Source organism: Harpia harpyja, chromosome 2 (genome assembly GCF_026419915.1).
Source record: "Harpia harpyja isolate bHarHar1 chromosome 2, bHarHar1 primary haplotype, whole genome shotgun sequence".
Lineage (NCBI taxonomy): Eukaryota > Metazoa > Chordata > Aves > Accipitriformes > Accipitridae > Harpia > Harpia harpyja.
The window spans coordinates 43,480,482-43,507,343 of record NC_068941.1 but is presented as its reverse complement, the minus strand read 5'-3'; the positions used below and the strand labels follow the sequence as shown (position 1 = coordinate 43,507,343).

Genomic DNA, 26,862 nt, shown 5'->3' with positions numbered 1-26,862 from the left:
ATATCCCATACTCATATCACACTGAAAAATTTTGATTATACTTATTCCATATAGCAAGTGCAAAAATAACTTAAATTAGTTCACAAGTGGGACTCTCCATAAAAGCAGTGGTTACGATTTATAATGTTACATACTTTGTTTCTATGCTCCATATCACAAATTCCTAAGCATAACTTCATCATTAAAATAGATACATTTAACTTTTTAGTATTTTTACACAATTGTGGTTTCAATGGGGAAGATAAACACCATTGACCTGAATAAACCACAACGTAAGAAAAGCCTACTTCAATTTTTTTTTTTTTTTTTTTTTTTTTTTTTAGGTGTAGCAACAGTGGCAGGAAATGCCATCTTGACTTAGCTTACAATTACTGCATATGAAACAATGAAAAACTGGACCAGAACAAGGATTCTTGAATCTACAGGCTCTACACCATCAAGTAATGGTATCTCTCCTACAGAAAGCGTATGAAGTTGTTTTGAACATTCCACCAATGCACCTGATCATCAGCAGGTGATCCAGACCATCTCAAGTCCGTTACCAGGTCTTTCATATGGAAAGAGACAGAAGTCTGTAGCTCTAGGACATACACCTAGAAACTAGTACAAGGCTTGCATTTGTGAGGTCTTCTGAAGTTGGCTTTTCTCCTACCATAAGCATTTCCATCCCTGAAAACCTCCCCCACCTTAAGAGGAATCAAAAATAATCAGGCCCACTTAAAAGTTATTCAGGTCATTTGACACTTTCTGCTTTGTTGTTACCTTCTCATCTCCTCATTACAAACTTGGAAAAGAGCCTGGTAGCACTAGGCCCACTACGCTAGATTTCTATTTTTATTTTCAAAAGATTCCAGAGTAATAGACTAAGTCCCTTAACATTTTAGCAGCTGTGCAAGAACAAAATTCCAGTAGCATTGAAATAATTGTTTTGACAGGAACAACGCCAGACACCACCCAATCTCATCATTTAGGAACTGTGTCCTCTTCTATTTCCCAACACCTCAGATACTGGCAGCACACTTGGAAGACGACCAATTTCAAACCTCAATGAACTCTTAAATTATGCAACACAACAGGAGACGGGTGGGATAAAGCAAAATGTACATAATACCAAACTCATTTAGCTGTAAAAATCATTTTAAGTATTCACATTTAAAAAACCTGTACACCAATTTCTGCAAACAATAAGGACAGTTTCAGATGACTTTACTGGTACAAGTAGCATGTGCTCTGCATCATGAACTTTGCTGTAACAGCAGGTGACATGACAAAACAAGGCCCCGTCAATTTATGGCTCAGCTAATTCAGCTACAGCCAGAGTTGACTGTGACTGTGTCCAAGTGAAGAAGCCAGGCTCAAAGAACTTGAAACCCTCTCTGTACACCCTCCCTGCCAGCCAGCCAGCCCTCAGGGAGTTGAGTTCGGGGACAGACCCATGGCAGCTCCAGCTCCACTGGCACCTTGCGAGGAAGAAGGCAATGCCACACATCAGTGAGCTCCAGGCTTCACTGATAACACTGGCCACGATACCACCGGGAGATGAACAGATTCAAGGTAGATGGCCAGATCAGGCACTCCCAATAAAATGTTCCCTCTGGTAAGCAAGCTTTTGTTTTCTCCAGCAGTTTGAGTCTCAAAAAGTAATCCCAGTCACATGCAATGTGATAGTCTAATTACGTGCTTGCAGGTCACAGTAAACACGTCCATTGAAAAGGACATACACCATCTTTTAGGTAGATGCAGATGGTATAAAGCAATTAGCATTACTTTCTAAATGTCTACTTAAAATCCATTGTGAGTAATTCATGGTAGATATACACTCGGTCATAAATGGACTGACATCTCCGCTACTTCTTCCAACTCCTTTCTTCAGCTTATGATCTCAGTCTTTCCTAGACTAAGCCCTAAGATCACGCTCCTTTCATGCTTCAGTTTCAGTTGATGGACTGAAATGCTGAACTAAGGCATTCAAACCAGACAGAAGACAAGACAGCACTGGGGGTCAGCGCACAACAATACCATACTCTATACCTTCCCACCAGCTTTTAAAGAGCCATGAGCATGGCTTCCAAACAGCACTAGCTGGATACAGAAATAATAAAGCAACAAACAGGTCATGGGAAAATCCAGCAGCAGCAAGTAGCAGCAAAAAAAAAAATAGAGGTTTTTTATTAAAGAGCGAGAGTTCTGAGGGCAAACTAAATCCAAAGCACGCATTTTCAAGTAGTTTCTTAAATAGACTTGAAACCATAACCCGGGGAGTTATTTTTCTGTACAAAGATCTAATGTATAGTCTTCATGTTTCAATCATGATGCTGTAAATCCTCAGCCATAAGCAAAACTCAGAAACAGGGAAAAGCTCAATAAGCCCCGCACAGCTCTTGATCAACTCCCTCTGCATCTTAAATAACTAAACCAGCAGCTCCCAAAAGTACAACCCTGAGCCTCCCTCAAATCCATTGTTCTAAAACTCTCGGTTTCCTGCACAGGGCAAAAAAAAAAAAATCCCTTTTTAGTCAAATTCAAAATTGATTTTGGTTTAAATATTTGTGTATATTGGTCACTCTCTTTCAGTTAAAACACCAGTTTTGTTCTGAGTTTCAGCCAGCAACAGCCACTTTAACTAAATGATATTAGGGTCATATACGGAAAGAAGGATTTTATCATTGTGATTCAAGCTATCGATATAATTTTATTCACTGAAAAGATTGATCAAAGACAGTTCTCTATTCAAAATATAAATGGATCATCAGTTAGATGTATGTAAGCCACACCAAACAGCATGTCCCAGGCATCACAAAAATTTGGAAGTATGTTTCAGGATACATAAAGCTGTATAAATGCATGTACATAGCCAAGGGCTCTTCTGCTCACACTATTATACTCACATGCATTACCCGTCAAAATAAAAAAAACCTGCCAAAATCCCTAACAAATTTTCTTCTGGGAGAGGTTACCTTCTTAAGTTAATCAGGACACACTTGGATGAGGACAAATCATTTCTGCACAAATTGAGTATTGTTATTGCTTTAAACACATTCAAAACAAGTCCATAATTTCTTCAATGGCTCTCCAGTAGAATTTTTAAGTTGTTTTAGTATAGGAAAGACCAGAGGACTAAATCATCAATATTTAAATAGATACATCCCTTTTAATTATGAAGAGAAAAAAACCAGATGTTCTTTCAACTTCAAAATTTAATCTTTTAATTAGAGGAAAAAGCTTAAATAATTGCTCTCATGTAAAATTTGTGAATTTGCCAAAGGGAGAGCAGCTTTCCATCGCCATATGAAGCGGTGAGGGGAGAACTGGTTGGGTGTGGCAGTAAAGAAAGAAAAGAAGAGGCTACAGCAAGGGAAGAGTATAGATGAGCGAGTAGTTAAAGACAAGAGCAAAGCCAGGTTTACACTTGACAAGTCAGCATTGCAGCATGCCTAAGCAGCACAGCACACATCACCCAGGCTGTCTTGGAAGAATTCTTAGAGAAAAGCAGAAAAACCCAGGCACCAGCGTCTACTGGACTGAGAAAAACTGCCCAGCAAATCTGTATTTTGTTGCTGTTAAGCATTAGTTGCATCCTCCAGTTGTGGAGGCCACGGGCAAGCACGAGGTTAGCTGTGGGAGATCTAGGAGACGTTTTTGTAGTGCTGCTCCAAGTCAAATAAGATGGAAGGCCACAGTAAAATTTACACTACAAGCAAAGTCCTGGAACAAAAACCACGCGGGAAGTCCAAGCAGCTGAGCAAATGTGATGAGAGCACTGAGCAGACCTAGGGATGCTGGAGGCCATTCCAAGAGATATTTTGAGGGACTGTCACAATACTGCTGTCAGTGACCACGTGAAAACACCGGAGAGCCAGGACAACCTTCAGGGAATTGTATTTTCTGCTCATTTACTTTCTGGACTTCATACATAAACCTCATTCTACCATGTGAACTGCTTCAGGGCACAGATGCTCAGGGGAAATGGTGAGGGGACCAAGTGTTAATTTGTGCTAGTTTGGTGGTCGTGGTGGAAGGGGGGGGGAATTAAGAAATGTTTAGTTTGACCATAATATGTGCCTGATATGTTAAAAAAAAGGAATAAGTATGAAAACTAAACAGTAAAATGGGGGGGGGGGGGGGGGGGAATCTTCCTCACATTAAGCTGTCAGAATAAATTTCACTGTTGGAATTTACAAAAATTAAATAGGAGAACAAGATTAAGCTTTTATTTATGTTACCAAAAATACGGCAGCTTTAATTGTTCAGGTCAAAATTCTTTAAAACTCTGAATTGTAAATTTTCCCCAAATAGTAAGTTAACAGAATAAAATCCAGCCTTATCTTATGAACATTATTTGCTAGCTGATGGCTTGACACTTGAACAAATACAAGCTAAACTATATTACAATAGGAAAATAAAATTATAGTCATGCTACTTTCACAAACAGGCATGGTTTCAATGTTAAAGTTTCCAAAGCAAGTTACTCGATTTAAAACTTCAGGTATTCCAATATTTCATTATCAAATAGCTAGTTATAAGTAGTTTTACAAGACACCCAGTACATTATATAACTGCGGCAAAATTGGCAGCTATGCCACTCATTTCAAACTATTTCAACTATCAGCTATTTGACCATATATAGTACATTACAAAGCTGCTTATTTTTGGACTGCTATAGTATTATTTATTTCTGGTTTGACTGGGAAAGCAGGGGGGTGGTCATTGCTTGTGCTTGTAGACAGCTAGAGGGTTTTTTGTTTGGTTTGAGGTTGGTTTTTTTTTTTTAAGACATTCTTTCCCAACTATGTATTATCTGTCTGCCGAGCAGAGCTGTCACTCCCCCTCCCCAAAGAATTTTAAATGGTATCTAACACTAGGTATCAAAGACAAGGAAACAATGATTTGGAAGAAGAAAAAAAAAGTTTACCTGACATAAAATACACAACAGAAGAGCATTTGCAGTGTTATCCACCAACCAGTCTGAGGATGCTATATCTGAAACTAATGCAACTAAATTAGCTAATAGAAGCCCCAAATGCAAACAATATGCTGAGCATATGCAGTCAAATGCACTAAGGTACTTCCAAGTTTCAGCTATAAATCTGATGACAGCACTCCATCCTGTTCCTTGTAGGGTCACATGCCAACAGCCACAAAGTTAAGAGTAGCATGGAATTCAGCGCAGGACTGAGAAAACACCTCCAAGATTGCAGGCAGATTTATTCACTAGGGCTATCTGAATTACCCTAACTAGGTACTACTTTTACCCTGGCTTGTACAGACATACATTTTAAAAGAGTGAAATCCAACAAAGAATAGCAAATGCTCTTGAAATTGGGGGCGACAGACGGACGACAACAACATATATTTTATTTTAAATTTGGCCAGCTACTGCTGCCCAGCCATCATTAAATGAAGCGAAGCTCGATGAAGCCAGGAGGGCAGGCAAGTGGAAGCCTGCAGTCTGAGCAGCACCAGCAGCTCCTGAGGTCCCACTGGGAGGGTTGGATGCAGCCCAGATAACCTGTGCAAAGGGATTTATTGCAGGTGCATAGAGCAGGCTGTCAAAAAAGAGAATAATTTTAAGACAAGGAAAAAAAATGAAGAGTTTTGGATGGTAAGATGTCTGAGGATAGGAGGGATGGATTAGTCTAAGCCCTGGGAAAAGAAAAGTTAGGGAAATGAGAATTTTCTGAGTCACTTGGGTTTGGAGAGAAGAATATACTTCTTGCTTTCTGCTCCTACACAGACTTCTCATCTCCATCCTGCTTTCTTACTCACAAGCTTCACATGTTGCAAAATTATTTCCTAGTGGCTTTCTAGATGGGCAAAGATAAAATGGATTAAACTAGAAAAAAACCACTAAAGTAGTCTAAATATGAATTTACAATAACTTTACTCAAATGACAATGTTTTGGCCAAACAAGATCAAAATTAGATGATCTCTACCTGACAATGTTTAGGTCTCTTCCTATTACCTGAAGTCAATGATGCATCAAAACATGCTCCATTCCCTAAAGCGTAGCAAATTAATCTTAATGGCAACAAGACATCAACACTCCCAAATTATGCAATGCTCAAAAAGGCTCTTGAAATTATTACTCCCTGTATGTGTAAATAGTCAGTTTAAGCAGATAGTTATCCAGTAACGGCCTTTTGCCCACTTTTGACACTACTCTCTCGTTTTCAGAATACCACCCTATCAGTTCTTTCTGGACAGCAGCCTTTTTAGGAGGCCTCGCTCACTTTTTTCTACAGCACTGCAAAATTTTATTTTAGTATTGCTGCTAATCAGTCTCTTCTACCCAGTCTATATATCTGAGCAGTTTACTATTTCCTTGTGAGCAATTCACTGGCAGCATAAGTAAAGCTGAACAACTTAGTCTTCCTCTCAAGTCTTTGCTTTAAAAATACGTAAATAAATAACTCACTTATTACCCACCCGTATTCCAAATCAAAAACAACCTGGGTGCCCTCTCACTTTTCTCAACTTTACTATTAAAGGATAAGCCTAAGGCCCAGGTACTGCAGCTTACTCATTTGCAAAGTAAAAATCCCCATTAGCCTCATCCTAAATTTAAATAAGGCCTTCACCCACCCCTTAATAACTATAGCTTCTAAGCACAAAGCCCCTCACTAGAATGACTCTGGTTTTGCTCTCCAGAAATACTTTCTTATACCATTAAATTAAAGTTTCTTAATTTTGCTTTCACGGACTCATGTTATCTTTGTTAATTAACAAATTCTCTCTCTTGCATTTGCTTCTCAAGACACCAGCTTTGGCAGCTACTTGACTCCATCCACAGCTATGAAACTTTTTCTAATGCCAAATTCCACACTTGGAATTCACCAAGATCTCAGACACTGTCCCAGATGTCATTTCTGAATTTCTCCAGGTGAACAGCCCTTAAATGCTCTGCTTAGAGTCACAGGACCTACAATTTCTTGTCATTCTTCCAGGAAGAATCTCAAGCACATTGTTTATCTTATTAAATCTCACTTCTCATTGAGCGTCAAAAAATGTCTGAAGCACAAGCATTGCTGTAATTCAAAGGAACAGAAGATTCTTGACACAGACTATATACAACCACCCTACATTAATTCAGATGATATATATCCCTTCTCCCGGCATCTAAAGGTAGCACTTTCTGCCAGCTTTTTTTCTGGCATTGCCTGTTCATGGATGACATATGGGACAATTTTCATCCATCTGCCAGCAGCAGGGATCCTATAATCTGTTGTTGTGCTACTTTTTACAATAACCAGTTCTGCACCTTTAGCACATACTGTTTGATGACACATCAAATATACCATTTTATCAGCAGTGCCTGTCCTTTTACAGATGCAAGACACTTGCTTACACCAAGAACATGCCACCATCATCAAATGGAAGTCCCAATACCAGCATTGTTCTCCCACTGAAAGGCAGATTGGAACATCTAGTTGTTCATATGCCAACCATCACTAGCTCTGAAGTGGTTTCCCACTGTTTAAAATTGTAAGGAAGTTTCTAGTGCTTTCATTCTCATCATACCGTACAGAGATGGGTCATTCTTTCACTCCGCCTTTCACAAATTGTATTACATGCTATTTACTTCAAAGGAGCCTTTTATAGTAGTCTGAATGAATATGCATAAAACCAGCATTTTAAAGCAATTCCACTCTGCTTCCACTAAAATGATCAAGCTCAGCCACCTTAGTCTAAAATCCTTGTGGTCATCTGCATTTTTTTCTCCATAGCTCAAAATAATTAAATTTTTTACTGCAGCAATGTAAGTTTTGAGCATCTCACACTCAAACTTACTTTTTCTACGTAAAATACCACTCTTCATCGTAAATCCATTTACGTGAAGCACAACCTTAAACTGAAGTAGCAAAACTGGCAGTAACATGATCTAAGCATATGCTAAAACATGCACTGAAGATTTGTGCACGGTAAGTAAAGCCTCAGGAAAACATCATAAGCTCTAGTGCATCCTGTGATTTAAAGTTTGATTACTCACAGGAACAGACTACTCTGTACTTCACTCCATTTGTCAGGTTTTTGGTGGTTTTATTTTTAAATTGATGGCATTTGCATAACACTTTGGATGTTTGTACACTATCCACAGTAATGGACTTTCAATTCTAGCTCTGGGCATAAAACAAATACCACAGCTAGTAAAGGCAGGGAAGGTGTGTTTACACATGTACTTCTGTGTTTCATTAAGCATATGACATTGCCTTTTAATTCTAAAAATTCTCTGCATCTCATAATTTATGTTTAAAATACAGAATGCAGTACATTCATAGCTGACATACCTGCTCCTTGGAAGAAACATAGATTCTTTAATGAAGACTGAACCAGACAGCAGGATATACCAACAGGTACCAATATCATCAGGGCTGGAATAAAAAAAAAGAGGACACAGTTTAAGACACTTGATTTAGGTTACTCATAGCACTACCAAATTTGCAGTACAAAGAACATCAGAGGCAAAAATGCTCAAAATTATGGAAGAAAGCCACAGTTCAATCATTTACAAAACAATTCCATCAAACTATTCTAATTTCCACCTGCAAATATATACACATTAGAATGCCTCACTTCATTTACTTCACTTTTTTAAAAGCATAAATCTATTTAGTAACAACACAAATCCAATGAAATATAATTGAAAGTGATTAAAATGAAGTCAAGCTACAGCAAAAGTATTGTATTCTGTTGAATCCATTACTTTCCTCTTGCTGAAGAGAATTGTAGCATCTTCCCCTCTATAAACAAGGCTTCATTTTCCAGTTCTAGCCCTCTCCTTCACTCTTTCTTCAAGACAAAAATTTACCTTTTGGCATCAGTCTGCCTTCCCACAAGGTACGAGAGCATTGGATACATTTGCAGATGGTAAACGTACATCAGATTTGTTAGACCACTTCATCTGCTGCTACTACGCACTGCCCCTTTCATGCCTCCTCCTAGCACAAGAACAAATTCCCAATAAACTCCCCTCTCTTCATCCTACAGAGGAACTGGATGAGGACTTTACCATCCAGGCCCAGTTCATTCTACTGTAGATTCAGATCTTGCTCCTTGAGTAATACAAAATCTTTTTCATAGGCTTAGACTCCTCTTGGATAAGTTCAAATAATGTTTAGACAGGAAAATAAAATAGTTCACGGTTACTAGAAATACCTGCAGTGGAAATCTTGTGCCATTTCAACAGTCAACACTGAGAATATCTGTACTTTAGTTCAGTTTTTACCACTCCTGCTTCTTCCAAAGAAACTCACTAATTGGATTCAAGTACACCGTTATGAACTGCACAAGCATTCTTATCTGAAAACCACATCCCTAGTGACAGTAAGAGATGCAGATTACTTAATTAATCTGTAGCACCTTCATTTTTTTAAATTACATGTCTCAAGTCTTTAGCAATGAGTTCTAACTTCAAGCAAGAACAGCCCACATCTTTTAATGACGATGACAGCATAGTATTAAAATCTAATCTTAAATCTAAGTAGGCTATGTACATGTTAGCAGCGTGTTTTTCATTTGAAGAACTTCAATTTAAGGAGGTACCTACGCAGCAGGGTCCTCAAAACAGGAGTGCCATTTCCTCAGCACTCCCTATATTATGCTTTCTAAAAGGAAAGCTGAAGTTAGAAGAAGAGGGAAGGAGCTGGCCTAAAACAGCTGAGAGCAAAACAGCAAACCATCCTACCTAAAAACGTGCTCCATTTCCATTTTGCACTGTATAATATAACCATAAGAGAAAGGACAGACATTAGAAACATGGAGAATTAACAGAGAAAATTGAGGACACAATCTATGACCAAGAACATAAGAACTGACTAAGATGATGCAGCCTATATTCCTTTTCCACCAGGCTATGACCTGACCAGTGAAGCCACGCTGGTCAGCCATGCCCGCCAGTGAAGACTTAACATCTTCAAAAGGAAGACTTCAGGAAATACTCTTTATACTGATAGACAATAGAAAATGAAGCAGTAACGTGGTGTCACAGCTAAAACAACAAGCCATTTTGATTTACATAGTTGAAGTGCATCAAGCTGCCTTTTCGGAGGCGTGCTTCACAAGCTTGCTTCTCACATGGACCTGTATATTGCCATCAAACTTGTTAGTCTAAAAAAATCAACATTGTACATAAGTACAGAGAACCAGGTTAAAGCAGATAAGAAAACCACCACTTCAAAAGAAAATATCGTTCTCAAAAGCATGAACATGCACCTGAGAAGTCACACATCTTTAAACACTCTTCCCCCCAAATGAGTCCTAAGGTGACAGGCATACAACCAGCATTGCTGCTGAACTGCAAGTCTGTTGGGTTTTTTCCTGTTTCTGTTTTTTAATAGATGCCATTCTAAATACAAATAATCTGCACTAATTAGCACAGTTGAAAGTTTTTAAAATAGACATTTGAAGCAATGGCTATAGACCAAGTGATTTCCCACATTGGTGGGAAGTAACTCTATTAGGTTGTGAAGGATAATTTTTCCATGTGGATTACAGTGCATTATATTATCACATAAGAAGTTTTGTGGGTTGGGGGTTTTTTTCCCCCCTTTTCCTAAAAATTGGCAGTTTGACTAAGTATAAATGTCTAGTCCAATAGAAGAGAACCTCATCAGGGGTCACAGGCTTTATAACTCTGAAGTAAAAGTAATCTAAAAGATCTGTTTTTACTTTTACAGAAAGCCATTTCCAAGGATAAAATAATCAAAGCAAAAAAAAAACTATTTAAACCAATAGAAAATCTTTTGCAAATCTACTAATATACAAGCTTTTATTTCCCTCCTCTAAGAGTTGATAACTACTTTAAATCCTCTGTCAAATCACCTATTTGTAAGGGGCTTTAGTTATCTTTTCTCATTGGAGATCTTTTATCTCCAAAGAGTAAGGCAGACACTGGCTTTCACAAGCACCAGTCAATATGTTCAATATTCAAATTCTTAATGCCACTTGTGAAATCTACCTTTGAATCATTTAACAAACAGCTTTAATGATTATAGATTTAACTGCAGTGGTTTAAGTTTTTCTTATTTGATCACACACACCATGACTTTTCACACTTAGTTAATCATCCAACTCCGTTTTATCTTTTCTTTTGCCAGTTCACAGGTTTATCCACTTTTTCTGCAAGCTAGCTCTTTAACAGTTGTTGCTCCTTCTCACTTCTGTCATGAACATCATACTTTATCCACTTTATATATAATCAAAAGAAGCATCTGTTCATTTGACAGCTGAAAGTACTGATTAAAAAAAATAAATGAAACTTCAGGAATACTATCTGATTGGTTTTATTTTCATTTTGCTTTATGTGTACTTTAAGTGTTTTTATTTTTACAGTCATGTTTGAGAATTTCTAAGCTCTAAGGTACGTGCATCATGCATATCTACTGAACAACTCCTTAATTATCTAAATAATAATTAAAAAATCTTCAATATTGCTGTGTCAGAATAGTGGAAGGTTACTACAGAACATGTCTGTATTCGAGGTATCTTCCCCAAAATACACTGTTTATTCTTTTAAACTTTCATTGCCAGCCAAAATATCAGAAATATTTCCAAGACAGTCTTCAAGAGCAAAGAACGCTGATGGATTTTCATTCTCTTCATGTTTACAACTACTAGTGTCTTAATATATTCTTGAACAAAACATCTGAAAAAAACCCGCACGTACAGCAAATACATTCCTTCCTCCAGAACACACATGCTTCCCTCCAAAAAACCCACAGACAAATGAAAGACTGATCTATTCCTTTCATATGAAAATATATTTAACTCCTGCACTTCTCAACACTTGCTACACTTGTTGGTTAGAATTAAGCCTCAAAGCCATTTGGCAGCCAGCTTTTGCTAGACAGTGCTGTTACAAAAAAACACATGTCATTCTTTCATTTCAAGGATCCTGGGCTTTCCACAATCCTATTCAAACATCAGGTGGCTTTCAATCAAGTTTCCATGTTTTCTGCACTACGTTTGACCTTTGTTCATCAACAATACATTTGCATTCTTCAGGACTTTTGTGCCTGTAATGAACAGAAGGAACTACAGAAGCCTATACTGAACTACAAAGCCACTTCTTCAAGCTATGTGAGGAGTCATGCAAATACCATTTTACCCAATGTAGGATACTCACATTTGAAAGGTTTTTCTTTGCAATCACATTTTACAGTTTGTTTTTAAACATCAGAATTGAATCCTAGAGAAGAAATCTAAGCCTAATTATGGAGTTTTCTTTCCCTGCTAGAATACTGCTTACCACTGGCAGCCCGCAGAGTTACCTAGAAACTGTATTTTTCCTCCTAAAGATACTTCTTCTGTCAAAGAGATGACAGCAAATTGTGCTTAACAGGGTTCTCTTGTGGACAGGACACATCCCTGACTGCGTTTGCAGGAGGGTATTAACTCCATGTAAGCAAGTCATCCAGAATTAGCTGAAGCAGGATAGATGCTGACGACATCCCCCCCAAAGGCATCCTTAGAGGGAGATTGGGTTTTTTTTGGCCTAGGGACAGTTGAGGAGAGGGTCCAGTAGCACCTGTCAGTCAAGCTGATGTAGAAAGGAAAGACATTTGATAAGGTAAGATCTTTCCAATGACTAGTTTTGTAAGGGTGCCACTGCTGTCCATCATCACCACCACCACTGAAGCAGCAGCTGTTAGACACTAGGAGACTGGAAGTGCAGTGAACATCCACATCAGGCTGAAAGCAAAGCCTGCCCAACCCAGGCAATCAGCACGTCTACTTAGTTTGGAGTTCCTCCCCCCAACCACCCTCCAGTCTTGCAAGGCTGCATGCACAGCAGGAGTGGAAATACTTGAAATCAGGAGTTATTGGCACGTGTACATTTCCAAGCAGGCATTCACAGATCTTCTCTGCAGGCAAGAAATTACTTTACCTGTTGGCCTTAAGTGATACAGTATGTTGCTTCAAATACTTAAGACTAGTGGGGGTTTCTTTGGGGATTTTGGGGGGTTGTTTGGTTTTTCTTTGTTTTTTCCAGCTTATCTACTGTTCTGAATATTCATCTGGATGAAACTCAGGACTGTTATATTGCCCACCAAATGCAGCACAGCTATCCACTTTCCCAAGTTACAAAAAACAAGATTTATTACCAAGAAAGTAAAATGACATGGGCAATTTATCCTGCAGAGAATCAGAACTAAGTCAACCCAAAAGTCACACATTAAGCGGCAGTCAGAAGAACAAAACCAATACATGTAGTCATTCTGTCCTAGCTATCCATCCATCCTTTACAGAACCAACAGGACTATGGCCAGATTCAAGACACCAGCTGTGCTAAAACTGTAACTTGTTAGCACACTAGGATTAGACTAACACCCGTATGTCTACATGAACTCAAAGCACTTGACTACAGTGTAGAGGAAAGAGCCTAAATCTTAAGAAGAAAAGGAGCAAGAGATCTTTAGCAGAAGATAGTATTTGTATTCTGTGAAGACAACAACAAAAGGACTCAAGGGACCAAGATTTAATGTTCTTCTGCTATAACTACTGTGATGGAGCTACCTACTGATAAAGTTTTCAGAATACACAGGTTCTAGCAGCAACCTTAAAGTGGTGCAAAACTTAAAACCAATACCAAAATAGTCACCAATATGCACACTTTATTCATAATCTGCACTTCAGTTAGTTGTACAAAATTTAAATAGAGCTACTTTAAATCTTAACTCTTGTATTATAGCACTTTAGAGAGCAGGGGATTTCCTGGGGAATCTATATTTAATTTCCCAGAATGCAAGAGAGCTTGATTTACGGGAATTCAGAAGCTAGAAACGGAAATCCAGAGACTGGATTGCAAAGCCTTCCCGTTGCGTTTCCCTCCCCAGTTTCCTTGATGTAGTCCTTTTACGCAACTACAACCTGCAGCCAGACAGCACACTTCTCCGCTTTGAAAATGACACAGAAGAACTGAAGACAGAACTTTGCAAACTAACTTCATAGCTGTCACTCTAACTGTTCTGTTTGGAATCTTCAGCTACATAATTATGCAATAGCCTATGATGACATCACCAGGCTGTCACCACTGATAAGGTTAGACAGTATTTTCAGACTTAAGTCTTCACATTTTCTAGCATATGACTGTTCTTTGAGACCTCAGAGGTACTCAAAGTTCAAAAATGAGGAAGTGTTTATAAATCTCCAGGCTGCCAAGATCCAAGTAGTTTGCAGCCTTTCTCAAAGTCTTCAGCACTTTTATCAAACTCTTCATGCTGTGAGCTATTTATTCTACTGGAAGGGGCAGCTTCTTATTCCCAGATCCCCAACTAGCTACATATACACTACTTAAAACTGAAGTTTTATTTTCTAATTATAATTATTTTATTTTGATTTAAAGCAATCTGCAGCACTTGTACACCAGGTTTCTAACTATAAATCTGAATCAATATTAAAAGCATATCAAAGAAATTATGCACAAAAATATAACTTGTTTCAATACATGTCCCCCACACATACTGATTCTAAGGCATCTGTCTACAGTAGCACAGGTGTTACAGTTTTAGCCTTCAGATTTCCTAATCACATAAGATGTTGAAAAACCTTCCAAAATATTCAGCAACAATAAAGATTTAAGTCAACCTGCTGAAAGACCCAATAAATCTCAAATAGTTATGCCACCTCTAGTGTCTTCCTCTATCCTAACAAGTCCTAATGTATCACTTTCCTTTAAAACTTCTTTAGAAATAGCTACACTTTAATGAGCGCAATCAATTTAATTCTCATTCTCCATCAAGATGAGATGTATCACTACTAAAAACTCTGGAATAATGAATCGTATTCAGCACATGCTTACTTGTGTGCATTTGGTTCAGCTGAGATAATGAACGTCCTAAGTATGTACAGTGGCAAGAATTTGCAGGTCTTTGTGATGACTGCTGTCAAACATGCTTTAATTCTGTCAAATAAGGCATCACTTCAGTGCAAAATTCAGCACCTGGACTTAAAAGCACATGCTAAACAGAAGTCATTGCTGCTCTGACCACCTACTGGTCATTGGTTTCTCAGCCAACTCCTTTAAGACAGCACTTAAAAAAAGCTAAGCAGTATGCAGGTCTCAATGAAAACAGAAATGGCTGCCATATAATTACTGCTTAATATTCCCTTTACGAGAGATGTGTCTATCCTGAAACCTAAACGATGGAGGTGTCATTCTCCCTCCGACACTGGACTGAATGGTCCAGCAACACCACATGCTGGAAGGACCTCTAACGTAAGTCAAACACCACATCCAGAATTACTTTCCAATTCCGAGGTATTTTCCAAGTAACTTCATAAAAAGGTCATTAAATCAGCAAGAACAATTTCTTGGTTGTGAAAGAGCTAGTTAGAATTATTGTCTCCATAAATCATTAAAATTCCAACCACTAAAGGATTCATTCAAGACTTACATTTATACTGGATATAGTACCATTCCTACAAGCTATAACATTTGTAACTCTTTTGATAAAACAGCTTATATTACAAACCAAGATGTACCTAGCAGATTACATTTTCATGAAATCATACTCAATGTTGTTGAAAGTTGAATAAATTTCAGAAAGTAAACAGAGTAATTCAGAACATTGCTCATGCTCCCAGATCTCCACTTGAGAGGAACAGAAACAATGAAAATTTGACACATCAGAACTGGGACCTCTTTCAGGCATTTAAGCACTACGCAAGAAGAAATTAGAAAAAACATTGCTCTGCAAGCTTATGCTCCATAGGATATTGTTTCAGCAGATTAATCTATCTGTTTCTCTCTGCTCATTTTGGTTATCCTCTGTATGCTGAAAGCTACAGGTAGTTTATTGTTTTAATTGAATAATCATTGCCACAATTAAACATTAGCCCCGAAGTGCCTTAGAATGTCAAAAATGTCTGAGTTTAACAATTCTCTCAGGTAGACACCTCATTGCCTGAAGATCCTGCCCACTAGCACTGTATTGTTGTAGCATTCAGAATAATCAGAAAACAGTTTACTCACATTGTCAGCAATGTCTATAACCCTCCTTAATAAGCTAGTTAAGCAGTCACCTGACATCTGCCAGAGCATTTTAGGTGCTCTTTATGACATTAAGAGGTATATCCCAAACACAGAAGTAAAACAGATTGGGTACTTAATGCATTAGCCACACACAATTTTCAAAAACTTTTTTTTTTTTTTATGAACACATTGAAGTTACATTTATTCTTACTCCTAATCTTCACTCTAAATATAAAAATTTAAAATACATCCCAGTAATGAAACTGGTAACTCAGAATTTAGAAGTTCTAATTTTCACTAAACAGGCATCTTAAAGTACGTATTTCAACTGATGACCATGATTATCGTTTATTAATGGATACCAGATGAAAACTGGTGTCTTGTCTTCTGGTAGCAAGAGTGGGAAATAAAGAAGAATGAACCACAGGAAACAACTCCTCAGTATTCATGAAAACAGTCAGAAGTATGTTTTTCTTTAGAGTATTTAATTTATTTGCATTCTTTTCCACTTCTGAAAAAACATCAGTAAAATAAACCAGAAAATTCAGTCCAATCAGAGATTATTGCCGAGTGTCAGTAATGCATGTGAGTCTAAGACAGCTGATTATACAGGCAATCAATAAATACATTATGCAAATATACATATGCAAGCTCATTGACCTACTGTCATTGAAGTCTTGGTATTAAACTTGCACAGTGAATTAGCCCTTGATATAAAAAAAATTATAGTCTCCTAAAACACCAGGAAAACAATGACAGAAGTAGTAAAATAAAATGATCTTGCATCCAAAATACTCTGAGGTCAATCAAGACACACAATTCTGCTATTAAATCTTATACCTCTCTACTATTCCTCCAAAATCAAAGCTTTTATTCTCAAAATTACAGCAACAGCAAAAATATGAAAGGTTTTAGTGAAACATTTACAGTAAAGAAGGTGCAAATTAAAATCCTCTTAAAAAACCTTACTTTAGTCTTCATTCAAAGAAGTCTCAAAATTAGGTCAAACAATAACACAGAAATTTGGAACTGGCTATGCAAAGCCAACAGACTGTAACATTGATCACTGACACTATTAAGAAGCCTTGATTCAGTGTCTGCTTATACTGAGCTGACTGCCAAGTCCTTGAATGTATTTGTTTTAATGATACACATTGCCTAAGAAATTCCCCATGGAAAATGTATCCACAACACAACATAAGAATTCAGGTTCCTGATTTACTGCAGTGCAGAACTGGCAGTATCCCAACACTACTTTGGCAACTGCCTGACTATCAGAAGGTGCAATACACCTTTAGAATACTTTAAGGAGAAGAAGTTAAAAAAAAAAAAAAAAAAAAAAAAAGAGAGAGAGAGAGACCAGCCCTGCTGCAGCAGTTCTTTCCATTATTAAATATACCACCACATGACTTCCACAGAAATGTATGGATGCACAAGCAGAATGAATATATATTGCCTGCAGAGGTCTACCTGAAAATTCGGATACTGACCCAGAGAGATGCTTCAAAGAGAAACATTCTGAGTTTACTGTGTATTTAGAGCATTTTAAATAATTTTCAAAGTGTCTCATATTTCTATAAGCCCAAGGAAGAAATCTTTTCTAGGGGCTCTCTGAAGTCAAGAACATCCAGTAAACAAGGACAGTAAACGCAAAAATGTGACCCAAGCCTCCAAACAGGCACATCTTGTCCAAAAACCAGAAATTCTGGTTAAAAGTAAAGTATTAAAGGACACAAGAGAATAATTTTACTGATAACTCGGACCATCACTAGTGGAAACATCAGTGTGATCCTCATACACTTCTCTAGCAATTCCCTTCTGTAGTGTTTTAGGTTTTAAGTTTTATAACTATAAGATATAAACACATATAGCTATAGATCACATGTATCATATCTATACAGAATAACTTGTTTTTATGATAGCACCACCACCATAAAACTTCTCGAACATGTACAGAACATAAAAGCAGTTCTTCGTGACACAAATGCATGTGTCAGAAGACAAATTTCAGTGAGGTGGTCTCAGCAGAGCTGTTCTGTTTAAAAGTCCTGCACCAATAGCTAAAGCAGAGGCTTTTAGCTCATTTTTGTCACACTTCATCGCACAATTAAGTCAGGCTATGCAGAAACGTATGGTCACTTTGGCATCACTTTTTGTTGTTTTGTACGCACTGCTTCTATCCTCCGAGGGTCTTCGGGGCAATACACTACTGTGAAAGAACCATGAATTCACTAGATGTCACTTTTACTGTAGAAAGAACTTAAAAGTTTGACTCTTAGATTCCCACTCTTAAAGACTACTCATAGATCTATTTCTCACCTGTCCTTGCGCAGAACGACTGTACATTACACAGACCTACAGCTGCAAATAAAACTACAGCTTAGCCATTTAGCTGTAATACACCCAGACGCTTTACAGCTTACACCCTGCTTGACTTTTTGTGTAATGCACGATACCTGGACAGATGACAGCACGTCTCCTCCCTGGGAAAAGCATCCTCCTGAGGAAGCTCTGGAAGTTCCCTGCCAGTCACTGCCCCAGTGCCTTCGGGCAATCCTCTAACGCAGCCTGTCCCAAAGCTACGCAAAGCCAATGCCCTCCAGCATTTTTCAAATGTTCTGCTCTACCTCGTGAAAGACGCTAACATTTTCATCTAAGAAAACCGTAAGTATTTGCACAGCAACCAAGAAGTCGTGCTCCTTTATTTCCTTTCCAGATTTCATTCATTTCAGGCTTTGAAGCCTGGGCCAAGCCAGCTCTGGAGAAGGCCGCATGGCTGCCCCAAAACGGGTTTGGGTCTTGTGATTTGCCATGGTGATGTAACTCAGAAAACCTGGCTAAGGCTGGATGGCGATATTACAGCTACTGGACCTGAGAATTTAGTTCTAAACACAGAAATATCCAAAAAGACCAGCTGAAATTATGTATCTTTATCCTTTTTACGGCCTTCTCTGCTTCTCATCCCCTTTTCTCTTCTCTCCCCAGCCCCCCTCCCCATATAAGCACCAGTCTTAACATAAGTGGATGTTTTTTCATCCCATTGTATGACAAGCAGGGAATGAGGAAAAAAGCAAGACAAAACATAATTGTACAAATACGGCTATTTATTACACATCCTGCCTACCATAGTCAGTAATTTAGACACTAAAGAGATCGCCATTTCTCATTTCAGCTGTGGTCATTCTCTGTAGTAATAACTCAGTTTTATACGTAATATTTTTTCCCTCCAATCTCCCGTTTATATGTACGCGCTTTTTTTTTTCACAATACAGTCCTCTGAAAACAATGAATTTCATTAAAGCACAGAAGGCTGCACAACAGAATGACATAAAAGCACACAAACATGTTGACATTAGACAAGACCTTTTTCCAACCATAGACATTAACACTAAAATTCAGTTCAAGATGTCCAAGAGATAACTAACTACTCTTCTTTAAACACTTGTCCTTTTCTAAGAATCAATGCAATCAAAACCAGTAGCATACTACTGAAGTGCTACAGAGCAAGAAATTTGTTACTGATAAGAGCTTAAATCCAAAATATACATCTTGCAATCTTCTCAGCAGGGACATGTGGGAGGTAAGAGCATATATCCTATCAGGCTTTCATTGGAAGGTTCTCTAAAAAACTAAAATACACTTTACAATAACCTGGGTTGGGGTTTCCTTTGTATTTTTTAAAAACATTTTAAGCAGCAGCTAAGTTAGTTCCGGGTTCAATTGCTTAGAAACTAAAGGGAATGGGATCACAAAAACAGGTTGTGCTCCAGCATGGCAATTCAGAAGCACATGAAGTTTTATTATTGAATGACTTTGGACAGCAGGTCATCAAAACTTAAAATTTATTTTCTGCCAATCCAGTACCTTTAGCCAAGTAAATACGGGAAGCTTAAAGACATACAAGACTTCCTTACAGAAAGAGTAAGCCAAACACCACTGATGCATACAGACAGAAATATCAAACAGCAGGGCTGAAAACCACATACAGCCCCTGTATGACTAATGAGGGGAAAAAAGAGGTGCTTCTTTCATTAGAGACATATTCATTTGCTTATATGCAAAACATTTATTGCCAAAGATTCCTCTCTGCCATCATAGCAAACATTTAAATTTTGATCTGAAAAATTTTTTCAACTGTCAAGATGTATACACACCCTGTACAAATCTGTTAAAACTTTGGTTTCCAAAGAAAATGCTAATTAGAAGCTTACTGTTAGAAACATCAAGAATGACTACTATGCAGATACGAAAAAAGAACTTTGTTTTTTCTTTGAACTACTGAGAAAATATTTATCAAGTGACCAAACTAAATATTTTTTTTAAAGGGATCTTTAAGTAGATTTGAATAAAGGTAGCAGGTAAAAAAAAAAAAAAAAAAAAAAAAATCAGGTATATGTGTCAAGTAAACCTCAATTCTGAAATTTTGCCTTGCAGGATTTAAGCCGTTTTATCATTAACTTCCCATCAAATGAAGTAGTAGGATGACTGGCAAATGAAGAATAACTCGAGCTGAACTGCCGCTTTTAATAACCCAGTTTCCATTTAAACAGCGAGATGGCCGTAGGGCTTGAGAATTTGTCACTACCATGTACACCCGCTGATAGTAAAGTAAATGCAGATGAGATGAGCCAATTTTAAACAACGTGCTCGATTTTATCCCTTTGGCCATTTAAAAAAAAAAAAATCTATAGAGGTACTATGAAAATTTACAACTTTTTTTTTTAAATGGAGGATAAAATAATTACTGTGTACTGAATGCGGATAATTATTTTCAGCATTGCATACATGCAATAGAAATTTACCTTTTTATAAGTACAGCTGACGATGATAAGAACAAAATTTTCACAATAAAAAAAAGTTTTGATCAAATAAGCAGAGCAACTGTATTAGTTTTCACGTTAGCATTTAGGGATAAAGATTTACCTTATCCACACTGAGACATTAAGTTGTGCCTCAGGGAGGTCACACACACAGGTCAATCAACAGCTCCAACAGTTGCAGCTATTTTAATAGATTTTTCTAATGAACACAGAAGATTAGCACCCAATTTCAGGTTTCAATGCAAGACATACCATCGCTGGGGAAAAAAAAAAGTTGTAATTTAGCGTTCAAATTTAATGCTTTTTTAAAAACCTTAGTCTTCATGACTAAAGTAATAGCTTCAAGTGATAAATTCTGGCATGTTCAATAAAAAGTAACAAGGTTGTAGGCTCCAAGCTCATTTCCTATAGCTCATAACTGAGTGGATTGATTCTAACCTGGCTATCACATTGCTTATCTCCTGTAGTACTCAAAGAATTTTTCCAAACATGTACATTGTAAAATTGGAATTCTGGTTTTTATAAAGTCTTCAATATGTATGCTGAATTTGTGAAACAAAAAAAGGATTCCTCCAGGTTCATTATCCTAAAAATAGAATACTGAAATTAAATTGCAGGTTCCAGGGAATTTTCTTACCAAGTAGATCTCAAATTGTTCATTAAAATAAAATTTAAAGCTACAACTCAGAGTAACAGAACATATGTTTCTAGCTTCAAAATATTGAATTTTTAGATTTTTTTTAATAAAAATATTCAGCATTGACTTTCAGGTTTAGCCCATTAAACATTAAATCAGAGATGTGAAATGTTAGAGCAAGCACATTTTGCATTAGCTTCTATATCTAGAAACTGACAAACTGCCCATTATATCTACTGAATAAATCATGGGAAAAAAAAACATCAAGAAGCGAGTAAATAGGAATGACAGGCAAACAACCAAAGTGAAGATTAAGTCACATGAAAGGAGTGACAAAGGAAATCAGTGCAAAAGAATTGCAAAAAGCACTTCAAGTTAACCCAGATCTCACAATTTTCTGTCTGTGCATTGTATTTTCTCGGGCACGTATCTCCCGGTAGCTTTTGCCTGCCTTGAGTTACCTGCCTTGAATATATGCATAACTAGCAGACTAGATTCATTCAGCATATAATTCAAATTTAAACCAACAGTTAGAAGGAGCCAAGATATTGGGTCTAAACAAAAACTCTAGTACACGTAATGGACACAACCAACTGCCTAGTAAAGGACAAATCACCAGCACAATGGTCACTAGCAAATTAGTCTGTAAAATGAATAAAGATTATATTGGTCTACTTAAAATTTGACCTTGTGCATTTCCCATACATAACTGATTACTAGGTTTCATTAGACATTAAATTAACTTTGCTGAATGGTCAAGGCTTAGCATTAAAGTTTGTTCAATCACATCTTCTTCCTGATGGTCAACATAGGAAAAATTACACATGCATAAAAGGCGGCATACAAGTGCATGCTTCATATGCTTAAATGTTCAAATAATACCAGACAACCCAGAAAAATCTGCATTTAGAGTCTGGTTTAGAGGCATTAAGTGAAAATCTAATAAACCTTTTGTTTCAGTAAGTTGCTTGCATAAACGAAGCAATTGCAATCCTCAGATCTCTACTGTAAATCTGAGCTGACATTAGATCACATCCCTGCTACTTATAAGCTGTGTTAGATATGTCGATTTGGCACCTCTGGCACAAAAAGCTGGTCGCTACTACTTTGACAAAATTGAAGTGAGACTAAATGACAACTTACTCTAACGAAAAGACATCCCACATCCCCTAATGCTATAACATTTCACTGGTTACAAAAACGAATACAACACACATCACCAAGCAAGAGTCACTGTTAGCTCCCTCCCTGGCACCAGCAAATTTCTCCACTGTTTGACAATGAAAACGAAGTGGCTCATTTATGTTTACAGGCTGTGTGCTGGGTGAGGGAATTGGCATCGAACACTGTCCTTAACAGACTTTAAAATGAATTAATTCTTTGAACATCATACGAAAGGAAGCAGAAATACTTACTAGTACAGAACTTCATTTGCTTCATGCCTTTCATATCTAACAGTTTCACACATCAGTCTGAAAGAGAAGGAAAGAAGTAATTTTTAATTATGATTCCTATCAGTGTCACAAAGACTTCACTTTCTAAAGTTAGTCAGCATTTCCACATTTGCCTCCAGCACTTGCAGAAACTAACCATCAATTTAAAGTTAAGCTGGTTTTTAATTTAAGAGAACAAATTGTTAAATCTAAGCATTAAACTTATTAGTTCATCCAAGATCAGATTTGATTTAGGATACTAGATGTAATTGCTCCCATAAAAAAAATTCTATAAAATGGGTAAAGTGATACTGATCTCATTTTATAAAGTGATCTGATAAAAGTAAGTTGCTTTATAAGGAAACAATTCAGAATTTTGGAAATGGATAGAAATTTATGATACGTTAACACTAATCAGAGATACCATGATATAAAAACTGTTCCCTTTTTCAAGTCAGGCCCAATAGATAAAACAAGAAATTATGTTGCATGGTAAATCAATGCTTCTTATTTTGCTAAAATTCAGCAACTTAAAAATTACCGTGAGATTTTAATGCTGAAATCCCAGAAGGCTCAAAGTAGAGAGAACTTCCTGCAGGAAAATCCTCTGTCTAGAGGGGAGGATTAAAGCACTTTCGCATTCACTGTCTGCCTGACAAATGTGGCATAATAGAGAGCAACTATAATAGAACTTATCACGTATTAAGAAATGCAATGTTAACTTGGTGTAAAAAATCAACATGCCATTTCTGTCTACTGTCTTAAGGAAATGGACCCTGTAAATTACTGGGGGGTGGGAAGGAAACAAATCCCGCTGCCTCCTGTGGACTTTCTATGGCTCTGAAGCAGACTGCAAACACCAAGGCTATTTGACAGACAGTCAGACAGAGATTTGCCTAAGAGGCTCATGTGAACATTCAAATGAGGAACTATATTTAAATTTGGAAAAGAAATTCTCATTCTTCGCAGGATCAATCATCAGAACCTCAGTGCACTAATGACCAGCTGCCTGCAATGATATCCTAAGCTGACAAAAGTGCTCAAGAATTCCTGCTCAGGCAAAAAGTCTCAAAAAAGTTGATCTGAGGACTGGAAGAGTGGCTCTGGGTTTGATGTGACATTTAAAAGGCTTCTTATTGCCATTTCCCATCATTTCCTAGATCATTCGTTTCAATAGCCTAACAGGCTGCTACAAAAGTTACCTTGGCACTCATCTCTTTCAGGATTTTACTTATTAATTCAGCCTACTAAGAAATAATGCTTTTTCTGTCCAGAAGTGGCAGGCTTATAGTGGTATCCTGATCATTCATGAATTTTGTTAACAGAAAATTAAGATCTTAATTCTGTTTGCTCAAAAAACACACAGAAAAAAAAAGACCAAGTTTTACTACCATGGCCTTTCCCCACTTCAGTATTTTAGATCTACTCTTTGGACCATCTTTGAGAACTTTTCTTATAGGCAATGTCTGTATTGTATATAATTAACTATTATGTATTGTATATCAATTTCAGCTAATGAAAAACCTTCTTCCTTCCTGGCACAGCAAAAAACTTTTTGAACCACTGAACCTTCTCTTTTTCAGACACTAGTCCCCACCATAAAATCGGGTCTTGCCAAAATCCTTTACAGACACCAAAAAGCCACTGTCTACTTCTACTTCCCAGGTCCTTATCTTCTTTCTCTGATCCTCTGTTTTGAGAGGGAAGGGGAAAGCAGACACGAAGTTACTGTTGAGAAGATACCAGAAGAAAAGTAATTTCTAGCAGACAGATTTAAAAATTAAAATACTGCTCAAGGATAATCTGTGTCCTACTGGTCTGAAACGATGCTGGGCAATGGGCCATCTAAGAGTAGGAGTTATAGGAAACAGAATCACTTTAACAAGCAACTTTTGTTCCCCTCTGAATTAGGAGTGAAGGAAGTACATTCCTGATAGAGTCACGCAAGTTCACCACTGGCACTGTCCGAGTTTTACAGCATTTTGGTCCCATTATTAGGACAGTAACAGGGGAGAAAATGCCTCTTACAGAAGGTAGCCAAGTGTTTCAGTTCCTGCGTTAAACTGGAACAGTTAGAAATTACAGTGACCAAGTGGTACAAACTATAAACTCAAATATTTGAAAACTTGAATTACTTCTGGTCAAAATACTGGTATCTAATTTTTGCTCGAATGTGATCTTTGTCTGCTTCCCAAACAAATGTAATAAATTCAAGATGAGATCACGAGCAAGCCATAATGTAAGTTATTCACTACTAGAGGTTATATTTAATACACTAGTTTTTAATGCATCTCAGAGGTTTTTGTGGCATCCCACTGCCACAAGAAATGTTCTATCCTGAAGGATACTATAAAAGCTTTCTGTCCCACATCTGCCGGGAGCCCAGCCTTTTCCATGTATGGTACTGCAAACAGAAGCTCTCTTCTAGGAATTCACTGTGCTGGGAGAGCGAGTTCCACACATTCCTCAGCAAGAACCTCATTCTGCACAGGAAGCCAAGAAGCACACATCAACATACCATGCAACCATATGGGCACACTTTGATCTTTGTAAACAAGTTAACATCAGTTCAACTCCAGCTATGCAAAACTTGATGTACTAAGTGTCTTGCATACAATAGCATAACACAAAATGCTTTAACTGAACGTGATCATGGCCTCCTTCCAAAGCAGAAGTAATTACAGAGACTCCTTTGAAGTCAACATTCACATTGCAAAATGCGTCTTGAGCACTTCAGGAGAAAGAAAACCCCGCCTTTTGTTTTCTCCAAATTACAGAATATTGGCTTGGGAATGTGGACTCTGACAGAATGATGAAGCAAGAGGCCAGAAATTAGAACCTAAACCAACATTAATTAAGTCAAAGCTGCCTCAGCAACTTTATATGTAGCAAATGTTGACAAACCCCAGGATGCAAACTAACAGTAATTCACCCTCTCTCTCCATAGAGCATACAGGAGATGTGCGGGCCTCCTTCCATATCTGCCAGCCTCACACCAATATCCAAATACCCTTAGAAGCCTGTGCTGCAAGATGTTTATGTGAGGACAACTGAAACAATTACTTAAAAATCAAACAAACACAAGGCTCTGGAAGTTTTTACTTGAATTTATTTGCTTCATGAAGCATTTTAATAAAAAAAATGTGTGGTGACATTTATTAATAATTTTTTACTAAGTATCATTTGCATGTGTAGTACATAATTTGTCTAAAACTTCCACACAAAAGCAAGCACAAACTGAAACAGAAGCTGAATAACAGGCTCTGCTCTCATGATTATTATATTATATGAATTATTTTGACTATATATGGACTTTCATTCAGGACTGGAACTTGTACTTTATGTAAAACATTTACTTCTAGTCTGAAAGTTTGAAAAGAAAACAAATGCATCTATAATAGCAATCAGAAGGAACAAATAGGGATACACATATGCACACATACAAGGTGAAAGTGTTAGGACAATAAAGAATGGAAGAAATGGATGCAGTGATAGCCAGCTTTTCAGTTTGAGGTAGGGTACACAAGAGAAGTGTATAGTTACCAAACCTACTGTTCCTTTGCTTCGTTAGTGCATTAACATATATGTGTTTTTAATGATAAAGTATCATACCTTAGCTGATGCTCTCTCAGATTACACAAGGCTTCCATTCCATGTAAATAGGAATACACAATCTCCAAATCCTACAAACACAAGGAAAACATTATTAGGATTCTTGTTTTGGTACAAGCTGTTAAAATACTGTTTTTGCAAAGCATCCAGAGCTCTCCTAGTAGGGGCAACAGGAATATTTGAAATAATACATTTACAAGAGGTTAAAGGCAAGTTGCAGGAATACCTTGGATTATACCTTTGAACCTGACATGGGGAATAATGATGGTGTGTCCACATCGGAAAATACAAACACAGAAACCTTTCTGCTTTTGCAGTTATTGCTCGCGTCCAGGAAACAAGCCTGGTCCAGAACCCCAGTGAGCTACTTTGCAACTACCACTGTCCTG

General features: G+C 37.4%; 1 protein-coding gene across 3 annotated transcripts in view; it reads right to left on the bottom strand.

The window, feature by feature from the left end:
* The window catches only part of RAPGEF2 (Rap guanine nucleotide exchange factor 2), a 193,439-nt gene that overhangs the window by 106,794 nt on the left and 59,783 nt on the right, over positions 1–26,862 (bottom strand). For all 3 annotated transcript variants that reach the window (XM_052778303.1, XM_052778320.1, XM_052778313.1), the window contains exons 2-4: positions 26,474–26,544; positions 22,844–22,900; positions 8,287–8,370 (exon numbers count right to left, since the gene is read on the bottom strand). In XM_052778303.1, the coding sequence (XP_052634263.1) occupies positions 8,287–8,370; positions 22,844–22,900; positions 26,474–26,544 (212 nt within the window). The remainder of the gene's footprint in view (positions 1–8,286; positions 8,371–22,843; positions 22,901–26,473; positions 26,545–26,862) is intronic.